We start from the raw sequence: 21,630 nt of genomic DNA on the forward strand, positions 1-21,630 counted from the left end.
GTTAATTTTAGGTTTAGGGTTTACAGCGTGCTTCTGTCTCCGCGCTGTTGTCGCCCTGTTGATGATGTCAGCGACGCGGTTTAGTCGGGCGCGGTTTAGTCGGTGAACCCTTCCAATTCATTTATTGTTTTAATTTGAAATATTTAGAACCAAGTAATTACATATTGTGCCCTATTATATCATAATAGCTTGAGTTCACATGTAATTCTACTATAATGATCTACTGTGTGTTTAGAATAAATACTGGTAGCGAGTCCTCTGTAGGCAGTTCCAGTGTACTATTTTCAGATATATGAAAAAAAATTATGATTGTTTATATTATAATAAATTCACAGCCAAAATTGTCCTTTTCCTTTTTCTTTTAATGTATTAGTCACATTAAAGTTGAACACATTAGGAAAAAAAATAAATATTTAAATTATCAAATTTAAGTGCCCCCACCCGCATTTCATTATCAAGTCTCTAGGTTATTTCTAAAATATATTAAAAAATTTGGAAAATCATATAGCTGCCAAAAGTAGATTTCCGATGTAGAAAAGTCCAGAATAACTACATATAAATGTCAACACCTGGTGGTGTTCCAGAACAACGTTGAAAATAATATAGTTCTCCATGTACAAAGGATTAACCATTTCCTTGCTTCAGATCCATAGATCATTTTGATCAACCATAAAATCAGCTTTCTGTATCAATTTCTCGCTATAAAAAACCATTTCTGGTATTCTGAATTGGAACATGGTCGTAACAAAGGTGCTGGGTATCCATTTTCTACATTAGATTCCGCTTGTAGGCACTTCTGGGTCTGCTTATGTATTAAAACTCCATCCTACAAAACAATAAATAGTTTTTATAATATCTGATAAAGACAAAGTAACCATAGTAAGAGTTAAAATTCCCATTTAAAACATTATTAACTTTGTGACCCGACAAATGCGCTCTCGACTAAAGCGCGCTGACGAAACCGCGTCACCAAAACCATGACGTCATCAATGCACCCACAACAGCGCGCCGACAACAGCGCGCCAACAGAAGCGCGATTTAAGTTAAGGTAACGGTTAGGTTCAGGGTTAGTTTTAGCGTTAGGTTTAGAGTGCGCTTCTGTCGGCGCGCTGTTGTTGGCACGCTTCAGCGCTCATTCGTCGGCGCGATTTAGAACTCGCAGTTTTGTCATTGCGGTTTAGTCGGGCGCGCTTTTGTCCGGCGCCCTTTTGTCGGTGAACCTATTAACTTCACGAAAAAACAAGCAATAAAGAACAGAATTCCTGCTAGATAATTAATTGTTCACATTAACAAAACCTGTTGTGGGTTCATGCTCACGTACTTTGATTTATTATTAAATTAACATCATGTTCATTTGATTTTATAAAGAGTTGTAAGTAGCTAATAGTGATTTGGATAGATAGATAGATAGATAGATAGATAGATAGATAGATGATAGATGATAGAGATAGATGATTGATAGATAGATAGATAGATAGATAGATAGATAGATAGATAGATAGATATAACAATAACACCATTATGCAAAGGAGCGAATCATATAGATCAGCATCAGCTAGAATTAATTTTGGCCAAGGAAGACCGTATATGCTGCTCTGCAGGAAATCTACTCTGTGTATCCTGTTGTGTCACTTTTATAGGTGCATTTTCAGAGTATAGGTGTATCTTCCAAAGGTTCAACCAGAGGGGTCGCCAGGATCTAATGCTTTCATCAAAATGATGAAAGTAGAGTCGTGCTGTAAGTTCTGCTCTTTTCATTCTGCTCTTTTCGTAATGTCAGAACACATGTTCAGAACACATGTACAAAAAAGAGAACCTCTGCCACAATAGCACAATACTATTGTTATTTGTCCTCAACCCTTGGCAGATGCCTTTGGTTCCAGCTCCCATGCAATATTATAATGAGTCAACACTGAACAAGATGGGCAGCACATACATTTAATCAATCAATCAATACTGATCTACTTATGAAGAACTAGCATTCTTTGATCATGAAATGCAATTTCTCCAAAGAGAAACAGCCATTAACACTTTTCCTTGTTTTATTATCCATCTCAGACAGTGTTTAGGAGTAGGCTACAATAACCTTAGATTTGGAGATGCAATTCAGAGGTATGAACATTCATTCATTTGGTTAAGTGGTACATTTGGCAATATTTTTGCTCGAAATGTATAAAACTGTCAATCTAAGCTCATAGTGACTGCAGGTTGTCAAAGCTGCACATGCCTTTCTTGGCTACTTCCCAAGAATATGGAATTTATCAAGACATCAAGAGTTGCTAAGAGTAATTAAAGTAAGAATTATACCATGGAAAACTGGAAGATTGTCAATATCTGAAGTAGAATATTTGGACACAGACAAGAAAGCAAATTTTCAAGCAATTGAACATTTAAACTTTTATTTAAAGCAGTTGCTTATATATTTATCTTCCTCTTTTCCAATTTCCTTTAAAAAAAAAGTCATTGTTACATATAATGCTAAAATTGCTACCTCAGCAATTCAATCTATATAGTCTGGTAATGATCTCGTTATTTCTAATTGCTATTGCTGTCATTATTTTAGAGAGTTTAATAAAGAAAAAGAAACCAGAATTTTTTAAAACAGATATGTCTGTTCTGTTTTTTGAAGTGGAAATATGAATGGTTATAGGAAATGTAGGAAAAGGGGATGAAAGAATATACAGCTCTGAAGCACCCGCCTAAAATTTATTTTTATTTATTTTAGGCAATTTATATTGCTGCCTGTTTGCACATGGCGCCTCAAGGTGGCTTACAGGAATATAAAAGCCTCATATATAGAACAATAAAAGTGAATAATCACATTATAAATGTATAAAATAATAATACAATTAGTATAGCATGGCATAGCATAATATAATATATAATATAATGGTAGGAGTACTATTTTAGTGTAAACAAAAAGTTTAGGTTTAGGTTTTAGGTTTCGTTTTATTTATATGCCGCCTATTCCCAGCGGGACTCAGGGCGGCTCACAAACCCAAGAGGGGAAGGGAAACACAAGAACTACAAATACAAGCATTTAAAATAACCAACAGACACACAATCGAGAGGGGAAGGGAACTCATCAACCCCAGGCCTGCCGACACAGCCAGGTTTTAACGGCTTTTCGGAAGGCCTGGAGAGAGGTGAGGGTCCGAATCTCGGCGGGGAGTTCGTTCCAAAGGGCCGGAGCCGCCACAGAGAAGGCCCTCCCCCGGGTAGTAGCCAGATGGCATTGTGTAAACAAAAAGTATCATTCAGTACAATGTTTAATAGCCCATCCCTACTGCAGCTTAATATTTGTTAACAAATTTGACTATTCTTACCTCTCTAAGAATAAATTTCTGATTTTCAGGAATTTTTTGGATACTATCTTCACATAAGTACATTTTCAAAAAATCAGTTCCCGGATCAACGGCTGCACAGACCTCTGGTTGACGGGTATTATAACGTATTTCATTGTTGGAGGTGTACTCAAAAAACTGTTATTCCCAAAATAAAAAGGTTAAGTAAATCTCTGTTAAATTTCAACTATGCATTTTCTATGATCAAAAAGCATTGTGAACAGAAGGATAGTAAAAACATAAAAAGCTAACTCTAGACCAAATCTGGAATTCATCAGATAATAATTACAATTTATCTACTTACTTGGAAATGTTATACGGTCATCTATATTTTATAAAACAATCCTTGACGGCTAACAATTTCAATATTACAAATATTGAAAACATGAGATGAAAACTTCAACAAAGAATCACAACACTACTCTCTCCCAAATTATCAAAAATGCTGGGTTCACCTGTTATCTTGAGGGAAGAACAGGTCTTAATGGCCTTTTGGTAGAGAAAGGGCTTGTGAGGCCTGCAATGATATTCCTTTTAGAATTTTGGCCTGCCACACTTTCTCTTATTTCATTATGCTGTTTCTTTAGTATAGTTGATGGGAGGGGGGAATAGACAGGAGTGAGATTGTGGAATGTATTGTTTTCATTCTTTACTAGAAGCCAACGTCATCCTTTGTCTCCGCACCAGGACACCTGACCGGAAGAAGCTGGGTGTGGATGCCAGCGTGGAAGAAGAAGATTGGACCATGTGATGGATTGTGGGTGTGGGGACAAGATCGTGAACTTTTAACTGGGTGGAATTCTGATGCCATTTCCAGTATTGGGATTCCATAGCATGATGCCAACATGTCCGTCTTATTAAATTGGAACTTTTAAGGATAGTTTTGCCTTGGTCTCTGATTTAATTCTGCATGATATTTGGAACGCTGACAGGGCTTGTTTCCTGGGTCCCACCAGATGACAACACGAAACAGAAAGGACTGGAGCAAGCCTACTTTATCCAATGTAGTGGGGCAGGTAAATGTCCCCAGAGAGAGGCAATCCCACAAATCACCTGGCCTTGAGCCATACAATGTGATAACCAGCTCCTTGCAAAGAAACCTGTGAAGAAAGTAGGAGTCAATCCAGTAGGGGGAGTAGTGGTGTAACATGGATGATTCGTGGGGCACCCAGAATATATGTGTTGCTGCATTCTGGATCAGTTGAAATTTCCAAGTGATCTTCAAGGGCAGCATCATGAACAGTGCATTTATTTATTTGTTTGTTTGTTTGTTTATTAGACTTATATACCGCTTCATAGGGCTTTCAACCCTCTCTAAGCGGTTTACAGATTTTTTAGCAAATTGAGTCAGCAACTTGCCCCCACAGTCTGGGTCCTCATTTCACCCACCTCGGAAGGATGGAAGGCTGAGTCGACCTTGAGCCGGTGAGATCAGAACCGCTGAACTGCAGATCACAGTCAGCTGCAGCGGCCTGCAGTACTGCACCCTAACCACTGCGCCACCTCGGCTCTGCAGTAATCCAAACAAGGCACACAAGATGATTTTATACAAAGGCTCTCCTTAGCCACAGCCATCTTCTTTGAGAAGGTGCTAGTCTGGGGGAAACCCCAAAGTTACACACTAACACTGGGAGAATGCACCCTATAAAGAGTTAAAGATGATCCCAAACTCCCAATGCAACTCCATCTGGTTAGGTTTTCTTTGCCAGCACTGGGTCAGATCCATGGTTCCCACAAATTTCCACTCCTAGCCCAATGAAGGCAGGTTGAATTCTCCCAAAACTATCAGTCAAGGGAACTCCATTATTATTTAAAACCTTGTATGGCTCAAGGTTTTGTCCCATTTGTGGGATTGCCTCTCTCTGAGGACAAAAGAGTTGCCTATCAGTCAAAGCAACTCCATTACTATAGAATCAAGTTTAGGGAGAGAAGCCACTATACCACTATACAACAGCTCTTAAATGGGCTTTTTAGAGCCCGATTTCATAAACAAGACCTCACAACCTCTTATGTTTGAGGCAGCTCCACTAAAGGCTATTAGAAACTCCCAGATGGCAAAACCCATACTCATATCTTTATCTTCAAGTATTTTTTAAAAAATATTTGTTTTACTAAGTGAAAAATCCTCTTAAAATTGTATTTCTTTCAGAAATAATTGACCTGTATTTGTACTCTAACTATCACCACTATTGTTCTGTGAAATGCTATGAAATTGTCAGCCTTCTCAAGTGGATCTTAGGGGCAGAATTTATAAGGAGCTGATCGAATCCACTAAGAAGAACCTCAGTCCAACTTTCCAATATATGTGCACACCCATATTCCTTGAACTTCTGTTTAATTCTGCAAAGGATTACAAACTAAGATTAAGTTTAATATGGGTGGTAATGCTGAAAACTGAAACGTTTTGGTGCAGTTAAATAACAGGACCATGCATTTAGAAGGAGAAAACTATTATCTGACAGTTGAATAGAAAGTAATATCTTACCTGATTTTGTCCCATCCCATGACATGGATATAATATGACTTTGTGTCCCGTTATTTCATGCTCACTGGGAGGATTGTAATCAAAGCAATAATTGAGCATCCCTCTATTCTTCAGCTAAGAGGCAACAAAAGGCCATTAGAATACATCATTTTAATCCAAACGTGTGTGTGTTTGTGTGTGTGTGTTGTGTATGAGAGAGAAAGAGAGACGGACAGATGTAGAGAGAGAGGGGGAGACAGAGGAGTGGATGCGTGTAAGGTTCCCATTATAACTGCATGCTGAAATGCTGTAAATAATTATTGTACATTTGTTTATTATCATCGTCATAATCATCATCATTCACTTAATGCTTATTGAGAATATATTAATGTCTCTTTGCTAGTATTATGCTGTAAACACAGAATTTCCCACTAAAAACCACTGCAGCACGAGCTGATCTTTTATTTATGGTGAACTCAAAATGTCAGTCCCAAGAGTTACATAAAAGCAAGAAAATTTTCCCTTCAAGGAAATTTACAGTATGATCATCAGCACAGAATTTCACAACACAAGGATCTGCCAAGAACTGATAAAACTTGTATGGAAAAGGAACAATAATATAATGTTTGAGCCTTTCAGCAAAATGAAAAGACAGCCTTGAAAACATGGATGGGTGACCTCCTTGGCATACATCAACAAGCAAACCCAGTTACATTGCACGCAACCAAATTTGATCAGCTGGACAAATTTAACTTAGGGCAAAACTGAAGTGTCGTGAGTGAAGTATTGTCTCAAAAATGCTTTTCAAAAGGCAACTGGACCTTGTTTTTTCCTTGAAAACATTTCACTTCTCGTCAAAGAAACTTCTTCCATTCTGATTGAATGGTGGAGAATGAAGGATTTATATTCTTTGCAGTTATCTGGTCATTAGCCCTTGAAGGTCGGTTGTTTGAGACATGACATGGATGATTGAGAATCTCCATAGACATAAATAAATTACTATTCACTCACCGATGCTCCAGTTTTTCTTTCCCTATGCATGAATTATTTAGGCATAGACATGAAAGTATTTCCCAAGAAAACACCTTTTCTTTTACAGGAGAGAATTATCAGTATCAGGAATAAACCTATGGCCAGCAACAGCCAGAGTTTTTATTTTGGTTATACACAAGCATCAGGGGTGGGTTTCTCGCCCCATTCCAACAAGTTCCTCGTGCACGTGCGCAGTACACGCATGCGTACTTGCGTCTGTGCGATGCTCCAGCTGCTCCTGGAGGATCGTGCAGGCGCTGAATGCGTCCTGCGCATGCGTGGAAGCGCAGAACTCGTCAAAACCGGGTAAGGAGCGCGGGCGGGCGGGTGGGCCCTTCGCCGTTCCCGGACGTTACTTACTTCCGTGTTCGCCGACTAACCGGTTCGCGGGGACCGCTGCGAACTGGTTGAAACCCACCCCTGACAAGCATAAAACAACATAAAACTGCAAGGATATAAAACTTGCAATCATCCCAGCAACTTTACAGCTCGAATATTGCAGTGCTAACACTAAAACTATTCCATGCAATAACATTTAAAACATAAAACTAATAGACAGTAATAAACATGTAAAATTATTGGAGAATCAAATTATATAATACAGTATATAGTATACATTTGTATAGTATACAAATGTAGACTATATTTACTAATTATAATACAAATACAAGTCACCCTTGATCTATGACCATAATTGTGACATAAATTTCCATCACTAAGCAACTGCAGTTGTAAAGTGCAACCACATCAGAGGTGGGTTCCTACCAGTTCGTGCCTATTCGGTAGAACCGGTTCGTCAAATCTACCGAACCGGTTAGAAGAGGTTCCACCAGTGGACCCAGAAAGCAGGCCACACCTACAGAAGAGGTTCCAAAATCTTCTTTTGGGTTTTTTCCCACTTTACAGGGCTAATCCTGTAAGGAAGGCAGGAAGGAAACATTCTGGTGTTGTTTCTAGCCTAATCTTTATTGCCCTGCTTACAGAAACTGCTTCTCCGGTTAACTCTTATTACATTGTCACAGCTAAGGCGAAGCGCCCATCGACCTGAGTGACCTTGAGTTGGCCACGCCCACCCAGTCACATGACCACCGAGCCCCACCTACCCAGTTGGTCATTAGGGCAGAGAACCGATTGGTAAATTATTTGAATCCCACCACTGCACCACACAGAGGTATTGCAGTGCAGTGGGGGAGGCCAGGGGAGGCCCAGTGCAGGCCACATGAATTGGGGGTTACTGCAGTGTGGCATGAGTTCAGAGAAGCAGGAAAGCGGTATGGATGCATGCATATGTGCAAACATGGAGAGACCGGGGAAAGAATACACTGTGGCTTCTTGCCACACTGTGGTTCTGGAGCTGCAACAAGCATCTGACCCAAAGCAAGAAGCCTCAGATACCTCTGGGAGTGTCGCCACCTCAGCCCACCCCAACAGTGTGGCACAAAACTGCCGGGGCGCCAGTAAGTCCCAACAACATGGCCCAAAGTCACCATGCCCCAGGAAGCACAAAGAGGCTTCTTGGTGTACCTGTTGCTAGCATCTGGTTATTTGCTGCTGAAAATAGGATGTTCCACTAATCTGGGAATCAAAACCCATTTTTATTCTTTCCAGTCCAACAGAAAGTTAGATGAAAGATTATATGAGGGGAGTTTGGACTCTGTTGTTTGTGTGTCCTCCTTTTCAACAAGACAGCTATCTGAAAACAAACAGTGCAGGGCCAAATAAAGGGGGAAATCCTCTGAATTGTTCCAGGTGGACAACAGTTCAGAAAGCCGTCAATTACTCTATTCTGACGCCCCTCTTCTTAGTCACATGACCCTGAGTGGAACTTCTTGGCAAGAACCCAGAAAGCATGCTTAATATCAGGGTTCGCTAAAGTGGCCACTATTGACCCTGAAGAGTTGGTAAGACTATCCAAAGAGCTGGTATTGTTATTTATTTAATTGTTGAGAGTAATATTACTTAAAATACCATTTATTAAATTATTTTCATACAATCAATGTTTAGGGGTCAATGAACAATCTGAAAATTCATGAAGGGGTTCATGAGCTAAAAAGTGTGGGGGCCATTGCTCTATTTTTTATCATCACCATCATAATTTAGTCATGGATATATCAGTGGTGGGTTTCAAAAAATTCTCGAACCTACTGTGTGGGTGTGGCCTCCTTTGTGGGAGTGGCTTGCCAGCCATGTGACCTGGTGGGAGTGGCTTGCCAGCCATGTGTTTTCTTTCTTTCTTTCTTTCTTTCTTTCTTTCTTTCTTTCTCTCTCTCTCTCTCTCTCTTTCCTTCCTTTTGTCTCTCTGTCCCTTTTTCCTTTTTTTCTTTTATCTCTCTCTCACTTTTTCTTTCTTTTTTTCTTTATTTCTTTCTTCCTTTCTTTCTCTTTCTCTCTCTGTGTCAGTCTGTGTGTGTGTGTGTGTGTGTGTATGTGTGTGTGTGTGTGTTGGGTTTCAAAAATTTTTGGAACCTCTTCTGTAGGCGTGGCCTGCTGTCTGGATCCACTGGTGGAACCTCTTCTAACCGGTTCAGTATATTTGACGAACCGGTTCCACCGAACTGGTGCGAACTGGTAGGACCCCACCTCTGATTTATATACCTTAAAGCCACTCTAAAGCAACAATTACAATTATTATCCCAACGGAGATCCCTACTAAGAGATGCTGATTTACCTAAGGCTTCCTAACAGGTTAATGCAGAAGTGTAATTGTACCTGAGTACTTTTTGACTCCCTCACACCATCTTTGCCGGTGTCAGGATTTCTTAATTTATTTATATTTATGTTCATTTATTTCTACCATCATAATGGCAAAGAAAAAGAAACAAAACATAATTTTTTTGTTAACCACTCATGGTAAAAACTTTCCCAGAAAATCAGTACAGAATATATAGCAACAAATTTTCCACATACAGGTAGTCCTTGACTTAACACCATTTGTTTAGTGTCCAAAGTTATAACGGCACTGAAAAAAGTGACTTGGAACCATTTTCCACATTTACGACCACTGCAGCATCCCCATGGTCATGTGATCAAAATTTGGACAACTGGCAGGTATTTATGACAATAGCAGTATCCCGGGGTCCTGTGATCAGCTTTTGCAACCTTCTGATGAACAAAGTCAATGAGGAAACTTGATTCTCACCTGTGTTATCAACGTAACAACTATAGTTGTTTCACTTAACAACCATAGCATGAAAAGTGGGACAAAATTCACTTAACAACTGCCTTGCTTAGCAACCGAAATTTTGTGCTCAACTGCGGTTGTAAGTTGATGACTACTTGTACTTTTTCTATTGCACCAGCTTGAGTGACTATGCAAAACCCATCTACTCAGTAATACTATTTGCAATTCTCAAACAGCAAATTTGTTCAAGTAATTCTACCTATCTGTTGTGACTCAGCAGACGTCTTCTGTGAGTCTTTTCGCGATGCAAGATTACCAGTGCAGCTGGGGCTCGTTAGTGGCATATTCTGGTGATAAAAGGATGGATGGTGCCACGCCCTGGTTGCAGGAGTCAACGTTCCTTCGTTCGTTCAACATTCATTGATCATTGGTTGTGGTTTATTTGAGATACACTTGGAGAAGTGATTTGCTTTTTGTAACCCTGATTCAAGGAGACACATGGAGAAGTGCATTGCTTTGTAAGAGTTTTGTTTGGTATTCTGTTATCTTGTCAGAGACTTTATTTATGTTTATTTTTGGGCTCGCAGCCAGTCTGAGCCGAGAACTGATAAAGAGAGTTCCTTTTAAGTTTGTCTGCCTCTTGTCTGTTAACGAGCGGAGAAGGGGGGACAGAACACCTATCTATCTTGAAAGAGTGTGAAAACCTGAAAATTCCCTTATGAAGAAGGGTTTCACTTACCATCCCAAAGAATCCAGGTCTGTCCTCTGGGACATGAAGTTCAGGATAAATATTCTCTAAGTACCATTTAAAATCCTTGCACTTGAGCTTCTCTCGAAGAAGTTTTCTTTCTGTCACATCTCCATAGGGTTCCTAAAGTGAAATCCCAGAGTAATAGAGTCAATAGAGGACTATATACAGTATTCCAGAGAGGACAAGAGCCGAGGTGGCGCAGTGGGTAGAGTGCAGTACTGCAGGCCACTTCAGCTGACTGCTAGTTCGGCAGTTGGCGGTTCAAATCTCACCGGCTCAGGGTTGACTCAGCCTTCCATCCTTCCGAGGTAGGTAAAATGAGGACCCGGATTGTTGTTGGGGGCGATATGCTGACTCTGTAAACCGCTTAGAGAGGGCTGAAAGCCCTATGAAGCGGTATATAAGTCTAACTGCTATTGCTATCTATCTATCTATCTATCTATCTATCTATCTATCTATCTATCTATCTATCTATCTATCTATCTATCTATCTATCTATCTATCTATCTATCTATCTATCTATCTATCTTATCTATCTATCTATCTAATCTATCTATCTATCTATCTATCTATCTATCTATCTATCTATCTATCTATCTATCTATCTATCTATCTATCTATCTATCTATCTATCTATCTATCTATCTATCTATCTATCTATCTAGAGCCGAGGTGGCGCAGTGGTTACGGTGCAGTACTGCAGGCCACTTCAGCTGACTGCTAGTTCGGCAGTTTGGCGGTTCAAATCTCACCGGCTCAGGGTTGACTCAGCCTTCCATCCTTCCGAGGTAGGTAAAATGAGGACCCGGATTGTTGTTGGGGGCAATATGCTGACTCTGTAAACCGCTTAGAGAGGGCTGAAAGCCCTATGAAGCGGTATATAAATCTAACTGCTATTGCTATTAAAAAATAAGATCTTAATACAATGGATTTCGCTTTGAGTAGCTCACACTTACTCACATTTATAAATTATTAAGGTGAAGATAGCCCACTAGCTCTATATTAAATAAATTACCCTAGTCAGCGGTTATTTGAATAAATACATCAGGATTAAGTTTTGGCCCCCAGGATTTCAGTTATTAGAATTATAATATTCCTATCCAATTATTTATGTTTCTATGCCTCCTTGGCCTTCATTAAAAAAAGCCTATCATTTTTCAGGCTTCCAAGTGAGCATTCAAAATGATGATGCTTTAAAGCATTTGATTCATTAAAGTTGATGCAACGCATAAGGCAGGCAGAATTTTTTCCAATGTGCAAAAAGAATGAAAGTACAGCATCCTAGTGTGAGGTCTGCAGAACACCCAAAACATTTTCTATGTACAAACAGCCTTGTTATTCATGAGGAATATTCTAGTTCAAATGGGCAATATTTTAATATAAGTATTCCTCTGGACTATTACAACCTCAGTTGAAAAGACTAATAATGTAAGTATTCCTCTGGACTATTACAACCTCAGTTGAAAAGACTAATAATATAAGTATTCCTCTGGACTATTACAACCTCAGTTGAAAAGACTAATAATATAAGTATTCCTCTGGACTATTACAACCTCAGTTGAAAAGACTAATAATATAAGTATTCCTCTGGACTATTACAACCTCAGTTGAAAAGACTAATAACTTTTCAATGTTCAGTATGTAATGTAAAGGGAAAAATGAATTAAGGCCAATCAAATTAATATGAAATGCTAAGAAATGTATTTTTATAAATTAAGTTACCTACACAAGTTTTATACTTTTATTTTGTAACATTTATTTTGACCTATTATAATTCATCTGAATTTTGCAAAATCAGCCTTGGAAACTCTACCTATCTCACCAACGTCAAAATGTTTAGGAGCTGTATTTTCTTCCATATATAAACTTACTTTTAAAACTATAAGGGCTAGAAATTGCTGGCTTGAGTTCCTCCAAAACATAAGCATCTACACTATTCTGCCTATATTTTTCTGCACTTATCCTGCAAATTTGGTTCCACCACAAAACCGCGGTAGACTAAAGCACGCTCGACGAAAGCGCGTACGTGACGTCATCACAGCGCGATGAAAACAGCACGCTGTGATCGGTAAACTTAAAATTAACGTGAAAACCTTACCCTAACCCCCCCAAACCTAACCGTAAACCTAACCCTAAGCCTAACCCTTAACCTAACCCTAAACCTAACCGTATACCTAACCCTTAACCTAACGCTAAACCTAACGCTAACCCTTAACCTAACCCTAAACCTAACCCTAACGCTTAACGTAACCCTAAACCTAACCCTAACCCTTAACCTAACCCTAACCCTAACCCTAACCCTTACCTTTATGTGAATCGGCTTGCTTTAAAAGCGCTTTTTAAAGCGCCCTTTTTTCTCCGCGGTCGTATTTGTCGCGCTGATGATGTCATGTACGCGCTTTAATCGGGCGCGCTTCAGTGGACCGCGGTTTTGACGGGTCACGGCAAATTTTCAGCATTTGCACTGTTCTCTTTGTTCTCTTGTTATATTTTTAGGCTCGTTCCTTTATTTTCTGAAAATCTAAACTTAAGACTCTCAGCTTTTCAATACATTTATTTTATCTTCTATACTTATGTCTACAGTAAACTTACCAAGCGTGCATGTGGATTTCTGTGGTAGTAAAGTTCTTTGTATGAATCCATCCATACTTCGGCAGCCCGAACAGAGTTAGCTAAAGCTTTTGCACGTGAATATGGAGCTTGCTTTGGAAAAACATGCCCTACGTGAGAACAAGGATGGATTTCAAGACTTCCTCCACATTGCCAGATCTAAGAACAAAATCAGAAAGCAGATCTGTTATATACGCCCTACTGTGCGCTGTTGTGGAATGCCTCCACCCATGTAGAAGCTGGGGAAGGAAATTCTGTATCTCTATGGTCTGGAAAACTAATCCTGCTCCTACTTTAGTTCATCAACTCAAGCAATATTTGGGAGACATCTTATACATGTGCATTTGAATACAGACAAAGGTATCATGCATTAACACTCTCGACTAATAATTTTTTATTTGAAAATTGATTAACCTATGCACTGTCCAGAATATATCATGAACAATGTTGATTGTTTTTCACATCCCAGTGATGGCTAACCTTTTTCCCATCGCGTGCCAAAAGCGGTGGGAGCGCAGGGGGGTCGTGCACAGTTGTGCCCACATTCATAATTCTATGCGTGTGACTCTCCGCATTCATCTGTGCGCAAACCCCGCCCTCCCCCGCTTTTGGGGTGTGATGGACCGGGTTTTCGCCCTCCCCGGGCTCCAGAGGCTTTCTAGGAGCCTGGGGAGGGTGAAAACGGCCTCCCCCGCCTCCCCCTGGGAGGCCCCCCGGAGGTTTCCGGGCAAAAAACTGGCCCTACAGGCAAACCAGAAGTCCTGAATTTCCGGTTTGCTTCCTTGAAGCCTCCGGAGGGCAAAAAATGGCCTTTAAAGAAGGTCAAAGTCAGCTGACCAGCGCGCACATGCACGCTGGAGCTGACAGGGCAACGCCTCGCCACCTTGCATGCCATAGGTTCGCCATCACGGGTATATCCTATACCTGGAACTTTTTTCCTCATGAGTTTTGTACATGTCAGCTTTTAAGTGAGATATGTAATACCGGTAGTCCTTAGGTTAAGACAGCAATTGGGACCAGGATTGCCATCACTAAGTAATGCAATTAAAAAACATGACATTATGTTACTGCATTGTGTAATAATGACAAACCTGGGAGTCCAGGTTGCTGTTGTTAAGGGAGAAGTGACACAGTACCAAGCAAGGAGGGGTGGGGCTGCCTCACTGATGTGGAATAATGTCATGATGGGAGCCAGGGGAGGGATTGAGAGGCTGAAGGCCAGCGAATAGCAATAGCAATAGCAGTTAGACTTACATACCGCTTCATAGGGCTTTCAGCCCTCTCTAAGCGGTTTACAGAGTCAGCATATCGCCCCCACAGTCTGGGTCCTCATTTCACCCACCTCGGAAGGATGGAAGGCTGAGTCCACCTTGAGCCGGTGAGATTAGAACCGCTGAACTGCAGATAACAGTCAGCTGAAGTGGCCTGCAGTACTGCACCCTAACCACTGCGCCACGTCGGCTCTATGAATTCATGTTCACTGCAGTCATGTGATTCTTCACTTAACAACCACATAGCTTAGTGACTGTTGCTGGTCCCACTTGTGGTTCTTAAAGTGAACATTATCTATTAATGATTTTGCTTGTGTCTCCTGTATTTTCCTTCCAAGGCTAGCTTTAATTGTATTAAACGCAACATGTATATAGATAATCCTTGCTAACCAACAGCTCATTCAATGACCATTCAGAGTTGCAATTGTGCTGAACAAGAAGTAACATATTTATGACCAGTCTTTGAAATTTTACCCATTATTATGCCTCCACAGTCATTTAATTTCAATTCAGGCCATTGTAAGCTTGTGCTTACAATGGTTGCAGTGTCTGTCCCATGATATGGGATCACCGTTTGCAGTTTTCCCTGCCAGCTTCCTACAAGTAAAATCAATGGGGAAACTGGCAGGGAAGGTCACAAGTCATTCTGTATGATCCAGAGTAAGAGCTGAGGTGGCGCAGTGGTTAGGGTGCAGTACTGCAGGCCACTTCAGCTGACTGTTATCTGCAGTTCAGCGGTTCTAATCTCACCGGCTCAAGGTTGACTCAGCCTTCCATCCTTCCGAGGTGGGTGAAATGAGGACCCAGACTGTGGGGGCGATATGCTGACTCGGTAAACCGCTTAGAGAGGGCTACAAGCCCTATGAAGCGGTATAGAAGTCTAATTGCTATTGCTATTGCTATAATTCTGTTGGAGTTGTTAAGCAAGAAATCACATGACCATAACTGGTGATTTTACCGTTGGCTTCTCCATTGATTTTTCAAGAAACGGCAGTGAAGTGACCAAAGGGACACTGCGCATATCATAAATGTATGCCAATTATGAAGCACCTGAATGGAGACTCCATAGCTATTGGGAAATTGTGACATTTGGAACTTAAAAACTTGGTGGTAATGTTAGCAGTTATAGCAATAGCAATAGCAGTTAGACTTATATACCGCTTCATAGGGCTTTCAGCCCTCTCTAAGAGGTTTACAGAGTCAACATATCGCCCCCAACAATTTGGATACTCATTGCACCCACCCCGGAAGGATGGAAGGCTGAGTCAACCTTGAGCCAGTGAGATTAGAACCGCTGAACTGCAGATAACAGTCAGCTGAAGTGGCCTGCAGTACTGCACCCTTAACCACTGCGCCACCTCGGTACTTTTCGTACTATTGTAATTTTGAACAGTAACTAAACACTAACTTTGTGGTCAGAATTGCACACATACATCAATAGATTATCATGAAGGATACTTCAGATAAAGGAGATAAGAGATGAGGTATTTTACAACATTAAATATTTATTAGCTAATGTTTGCATTGGATGCATTCAATTAGTTATTATCAAAAAGCATTCAATTAAACTTGCAACAGACTGAAGAATTACAACACGTATTAGTTTTTCTTTGAAACAAGATGAAATACAATTTCTTAAGCACTCCATGTTGCAAATTCTGGAAAAGGAAACATCCAGATAAGCATTTGTCTCAATATTTGAGGACTAAATTTGTGGATATCGAGGCTTAAGGTAGATGCAAGTAGAAAATGAAAGTTTTAAAACACTTTCCTGCATAATTTAAGTTTTCAAGAAGCCTGGAAGATTGGCAATGCTGTGTGCATGTGTGTGTGTGTGTGTGTGTGTGTGTGTGTGTGTTTGTATTTTCCCCATAATTGTAGCAGAAAAGAATCTCAAGTTCAAAACATCTAACTCTGGTATTCTGAGAATCTTTTCTGTTCTCTACCCTTAAGTCTGGGAATTAGAAAATATTTTGCCATAAACCTACATTATTTACCTAGGTCAAGCGTGATCAATTTTCACACTACCTACATAGGCTTCACTTATGATGAATTACAAACTCTTGTGTCTGGATGTTACATTATGTAAAAGGAAGTCTGCTATACAGTACTTCTATCCCATTAATTTTAAAGATGGATGATATGCATCTATCATAGAGTTTGGCTGATCAGCAAATAACCAATGAAATATTTGGACTACTAAAATAAGATGTTATGGCTGCTTAATTCCAGGTAACAGAGGCAGAATAAATACTTGAATCAAACTTGAAATTCATCATAATAAGGGACTGTTTCGTCACCTCAAGGCTCGGCTACTGCAATGCACTCTACATGGGGATGCCCTTGAAGAGTGTTCGGAGACTGCAGCTGGTCCAGAATGCAGCCGCGCGAGCGATATCAGGGGTACCTCGATACACCCGTGTTACACCCATCCTCCGCGAGCTGCACTGGCTCCCGATTAGTCTCCGGACGCGCTACAAAGTGCTGGTGATTACCTTTAAAGCCCTACATGGCACTGGACCTGGATATCTGAGAGACCGTCTCCTGCTACACACCTTCCAACGTCCGATAAGAACTCACAGGTTAGGCCTCCTCCGGGTGCCATCTGCCGGACAATGCCGGCTGGCGACCACTCGGGGGAGAGCCTTTTCTGTTGCTGCTCCGGCTCTGTGGAACGAGTTACCAACAGAGATCCGGACCCTCCCCACCCTTGCAGCCTTCCAAAAAGCCACCAAAACCTGGCTGTTCCGGCAGGCCTGGGGTTGCTGACTCAAACCAGGTCAACCCTCAATTAATCCAGATGTATGTTGTGTTTTTAAAATGTTTGTATTGTTTTATGTTCTTCCCCTGTATGTTATTTTATTTTATTCATTCTTGTAAGCCGCCCTGAGTGTCGTCCCCCCCCGCCAGGATTGGGCGGCATATAAACCCATTAAATTGACAAATTGAATTGATTGTTTTATTAACATACTGACTATATCACAGATTATTTTCTTTGAAAATATTTCCTTCAAAGAAAAGAACAAAGTGAGACAATGTGAAGGGGGATGGGTTCTAGGAAGATACTGGCAAGACTCACAAAATCATTACTTACCCGAAATGAAAATTCAAGGTTTTCCCCTCCCCAGACTTCCATTCCTGTGTCGTAAGAGCCAAGATAGTTAAAATAATTCTTGTTTACGGCAAAGAGTCCACCAGCCATTGTTGGAGATCTAACAGAAGAAAAAACAACTGCAGAATTAATTGACAAAACAAATCTCCTTACCAAGTTAGTATCGAATGTGAATCCATGTGTAAACATCATCTTTAGCAGTATATTATGAAGAATACATCTATGCAATACAATTTAATTGTTCTGTAGCTCAGAATGAAATAACAAATGCTATAGTCGAGTTTTACTCAGAAAACAGAAAGGAAGTCAAACAAGACAAACTTTGGTCAAAAAACATTGTAAAATCCTTTTGCAAGATGGTCAGCAAATTAATTAATTAATTAAAGTCAGTAAGAAACACTATGAGGGAATTCTTTACCAAGCTTTGATTTATTTTTCAGTTAGTCAATCTAAATTGTTTTAATATTTGAAATCAATAAAGCTAAAGTGAAGAAACTGTGGCCTTCAAAATATTGGTGAACAGCATCCTGAGAGATTATAAAGATTAAAATACAAAATACATAAAATACAACCAGGTTTTTAAAAGAAAAATTGTGAGAAAGAAAAAAAGAAAAGACAAAGAAGAAAGTAACTTCCTTCTTTATGCTAACAAGTAAAAACAATTTTAGTAAGTTAGCACCATCTCTAAACAACACATTATCTCTTTTTCCCTGAGCTCATTTACTAACTAAAAAAACCCTAAAATCAAAATGCAATTATTCCTAGTTGGCAAAAAAATATAATTAATTTCTTTATTTAGCTCCGGTCAAAAAAGCCAACCCTGTATTCCTTACTTAGGTTTTTAAAAACATTCTGTAACTCCTTCAAAAAAAAGTTCTGGAGCTAGCTTGATGTTCATCTCTGTTTCAAGCAAAAGTCTTTCAAATCTTTAAAAATATATTCTCTAAATCCAACGTGCAAAGTTTATCCTTATCACTTCTCATAAAGTCCTTCAAAACCTTACCAGAACTTTTTGCACATTCAATAAAGAGAATTTATACAAATTTCTGATTCAATATCTGTATCTCCTTTAGGAAATGAGTCATCGACCAGTTTCATTTGGGTTACATTCAAGTCCTTCAAAATGGTTTCACAAACATCCAATGTAGCTTGTTCTTCTATAATTTCATTGCAACATACTCTGTCCATTTTGTCAATAAGCTCATCCACTTTGTCATGAAGCTTAGTGAAAACATGAAACACTTGTAACAAAGATTTCAGCTCCATTTTCTTTACTCTTATCCTTTGACCCCTTCGAGTATCCAGTTTTCAAAGTATCACCATATTCCCATGAGAAAATTTCTTAGTTAATTCAAGGCCAATCCCTTTGGCCCCTAAATCTGTTGTTAGCTTTTCTAAAATCCGTACACTAAGAACCCTTTTGCTATATAGTCAAAAAGGTTATATATTTTCAAAACTTTTAAAATAGAATTCATATTATTATCCCCCAAGGAAGAGGAACTCACTGATGACTAGAGAAAAACCTTGCCAATCTGAAAGATCTTAATATTATTGTTATTTTTCTAATATGCAATAAAAATGATAATAATGCAAGAGTGCTTCAGAAATAGGGTTTAGATCAGTGGTGGGTTTGAAAAATTGTTCGAATCTACTCTGTGGGAGTGGCCTCCTTTGTGGGAGTGGCTTGCTGCCCATGTGACCGGATGGGAGTGGCTTGCCGCCCATGTGACCGGATATGAAGATGCCGATGACACTTGGCAGAACCACCTTAAATTACCTCACACACAGCACTGGCATGCATAAGAATATGATTCAAATTTTTTGAAACCTCTTCTGTAGGTGTGGCTTGCTTTCCGGGTCCACTGGTGGAACCTCTTCTAACCAGTTCGGTAGGTTTGATGAACCGGTTCTACCGAATAGGTGCAAACTGGTAGGAACCCACCTCTGGTTTAAATAAACTTTAGTGTTTGTAAAAATCTGCTTTGTGAGTGTGAGCTTCATGAAATCCCAAATTCCAGCCATTTCATTCATAAACTGACCACAAAATGACAATATTCAGAATCTATTCACAAGGAGTAGTTGTCCAGAAACCACATGGATACTCTTTACAATCTCTCCTTCTGGAGAGGTTTCATTAGTCCAGATCTAACATTCAGCCACAATTTCCTAGCAAATGTTCTGCTAATAAACAGTGTGTTAGCTTACCATGGCTGCCAAAGGAAGTCTTCACGTAGTGGCTAGATTTTTGTGGGTGCAATAGCTCAGTAACAATCAAAAGGCTAACAATCAAAAGGTTTATTAATCCTGGAGTTAGGATTACAAGGTATAACATTACATCAGCCTGATGTAATCCAGCCATTAGATCTGGAAGAGAAGGCATGTTGTAGCTACCATTCGCTATTGGTGAGTGCCAGGAAAAGTGAATATATTTAAATTCCAATATTCCTCCAAGCAAATTAGGAGAAAGTAAACATGGCATTTCCATGGGCAATTAATAAGCAATAACATGATAGCAATGATTTGGCAGGCTTTGGTAAAAGTGCAACTAGAAATGCATATCTTAAACTAGTTGAATACCTGTGTTCCGCTTCGAAACTATGTGATCGGGCTTGATAAATCAACACTTACAGCTTGAAAATTAATGAGTAGTTACAATCGGTCTCTCCCCTTCTCTCTTTCAGGCTTGCCCCACAGAAGCCTCTCCTCTTCCCTTCTCTCTCTCAACCTGGCCCCACAGAGGCTTCTCCTATCTTATCCCCTTCTCTCCCTCAGTCTAACTCCTTAGCATCAGAGTGTTTTTCAGGTGGGGAGGGGGAGTAGAATGTCTAAGGCCAGATGAGTCACGTGTCCCAAGTGGCAGTTGGAGCAGAGTCCTTTTCAGGTGGGAAGGGGGAGTAGAACGTCTAACTCCTTAGCATCAGAGTGTGTTAATAATAATATAAGAAATGCTAATGATCTGATGGTCATTTCAAAAAATCCTTTGTTATCGAGCACCTAGAAGCCAAGAGGAACATACGTGCCAAATTTCGAGTTTGTAGACTTTATAGTTTTGGAGACCTTGTAACGCTGCATGAGTGGTATTTCACTTTTATGTACTGTATATAGATTACAAGTTAAAGAAGCAGACACGCATTAGAAAGAGAAAATGTATAGAAAACTGAAGAAGGAAGAGTCATACTACATGAAGTATATGAATTAATTTACAACTTATTTATATTCCCATTGCTCTGAAAAAGTCTTCTTAAACTATTTTCTGGAAAAGAACAATGTTTCCTTGAGAATTTAAAGATTTTTCTACTGACTAAAAATAAATAAGGCATGGGTATCTGAAGAGACACCTCACCAAAATGAGATTAGCCCACCTCACTCATGCCAGCAGAACAGTGGTGGGTTTCAAAAATTGTTTGAACCTACTCTGTGGGTGTGGCCTCCTTTGTGGGAGTGGCTTGCCACCCATGTGACCGGATGGGAGTGGCTTGCTGCCCATGTGACTGGATATGAAGATGCCGATGACACTTGTCAGAACCACCTTAAATTACCTCACACACAGCGCTGGCATGCATAAGAATATGATGTCAACTTGTTTTTTAAAAGGCATCTTTGGTTTGCGTTAAAACAACTTCAACACACGCAATGTTCTGATTGCACCACAAACGCAGTAGTCATCCTTACCTTTCACAGAGGCACTGAGTTTTATAAATATGAGCATGATGGTGTAGAATAATCATATCCAAGGACCAGTGGTGGGTTTCAAAAAGTGTTGGAACCTCTTCTGTAGGTGTGGCCTGCTTTCCGGGTCCACTGGTGGAACTTCTTCTAACCGGTTCAGTAGTTTTGACGAACCGGTTCTACCGAATAGGTGCAAACTGGTAGGAACCCACCTCTGCAGCAGAAGGTCTGCTACAGACCACATCTGCTAAAGGAT

At 39.9% G+C, this 21,630-nt stretch overlaps 1 protein-coding gene across 1 annotated transcript in view; it reads right to left on the reverse strand.

The window, feature by feature from the left end:
* Positions 1–341: 341 nt before the first annotated feature.
* Positions 342–21,630, reverse strand: part of GALNT12 (polypeptide N-acetylgalactosaminyltransferase 12) — a 50,266-nt gene continuing 28,977 nt past the window's right edge. Inside the window, exons 5-10 of the mRNA XM_032219960.1 lie at positions 17,688–17,805; positions 13,305–13,481; positions 10,701–10,832; positions 5,830–5,943; positions 3,327–3,482; positions 342–826 (exon numbers count right to left, since the gene is read on the reverse strand). Coding sequence (XP_032075851.1) covers positions 689–826; positions 3,327–3,482; positions 5,830–5,943; positions 10,701–10,832; positions 13,305–13,481; positions 17,688–17,805 — 835 coding nt within the window. The 3' untranslated portion in view covers positions 342–688. The remainder of the gene's footprint in view (positions 827–3,326; positions 3,483–5,829; positions 5,944–10,700; positions 10,833–13,304; positions 13,482–17,687; positions 17,806–21,630) is intronic.

The sequence above is a fragment of the Thamnophis elegans genome, chromosome 6 (genome assembly GCF_009769535.1).
Source record: "Thamnophis elegans isolate rThaEle1 chromosome 6, rThaEle1.pri, whole genome shotgun sequence".
NCBI lineage: Eukaryota > Metazoa > Chordata > Lepidosauria > Squamata > Colubridae > Thamnophis > Thamnophis elegans.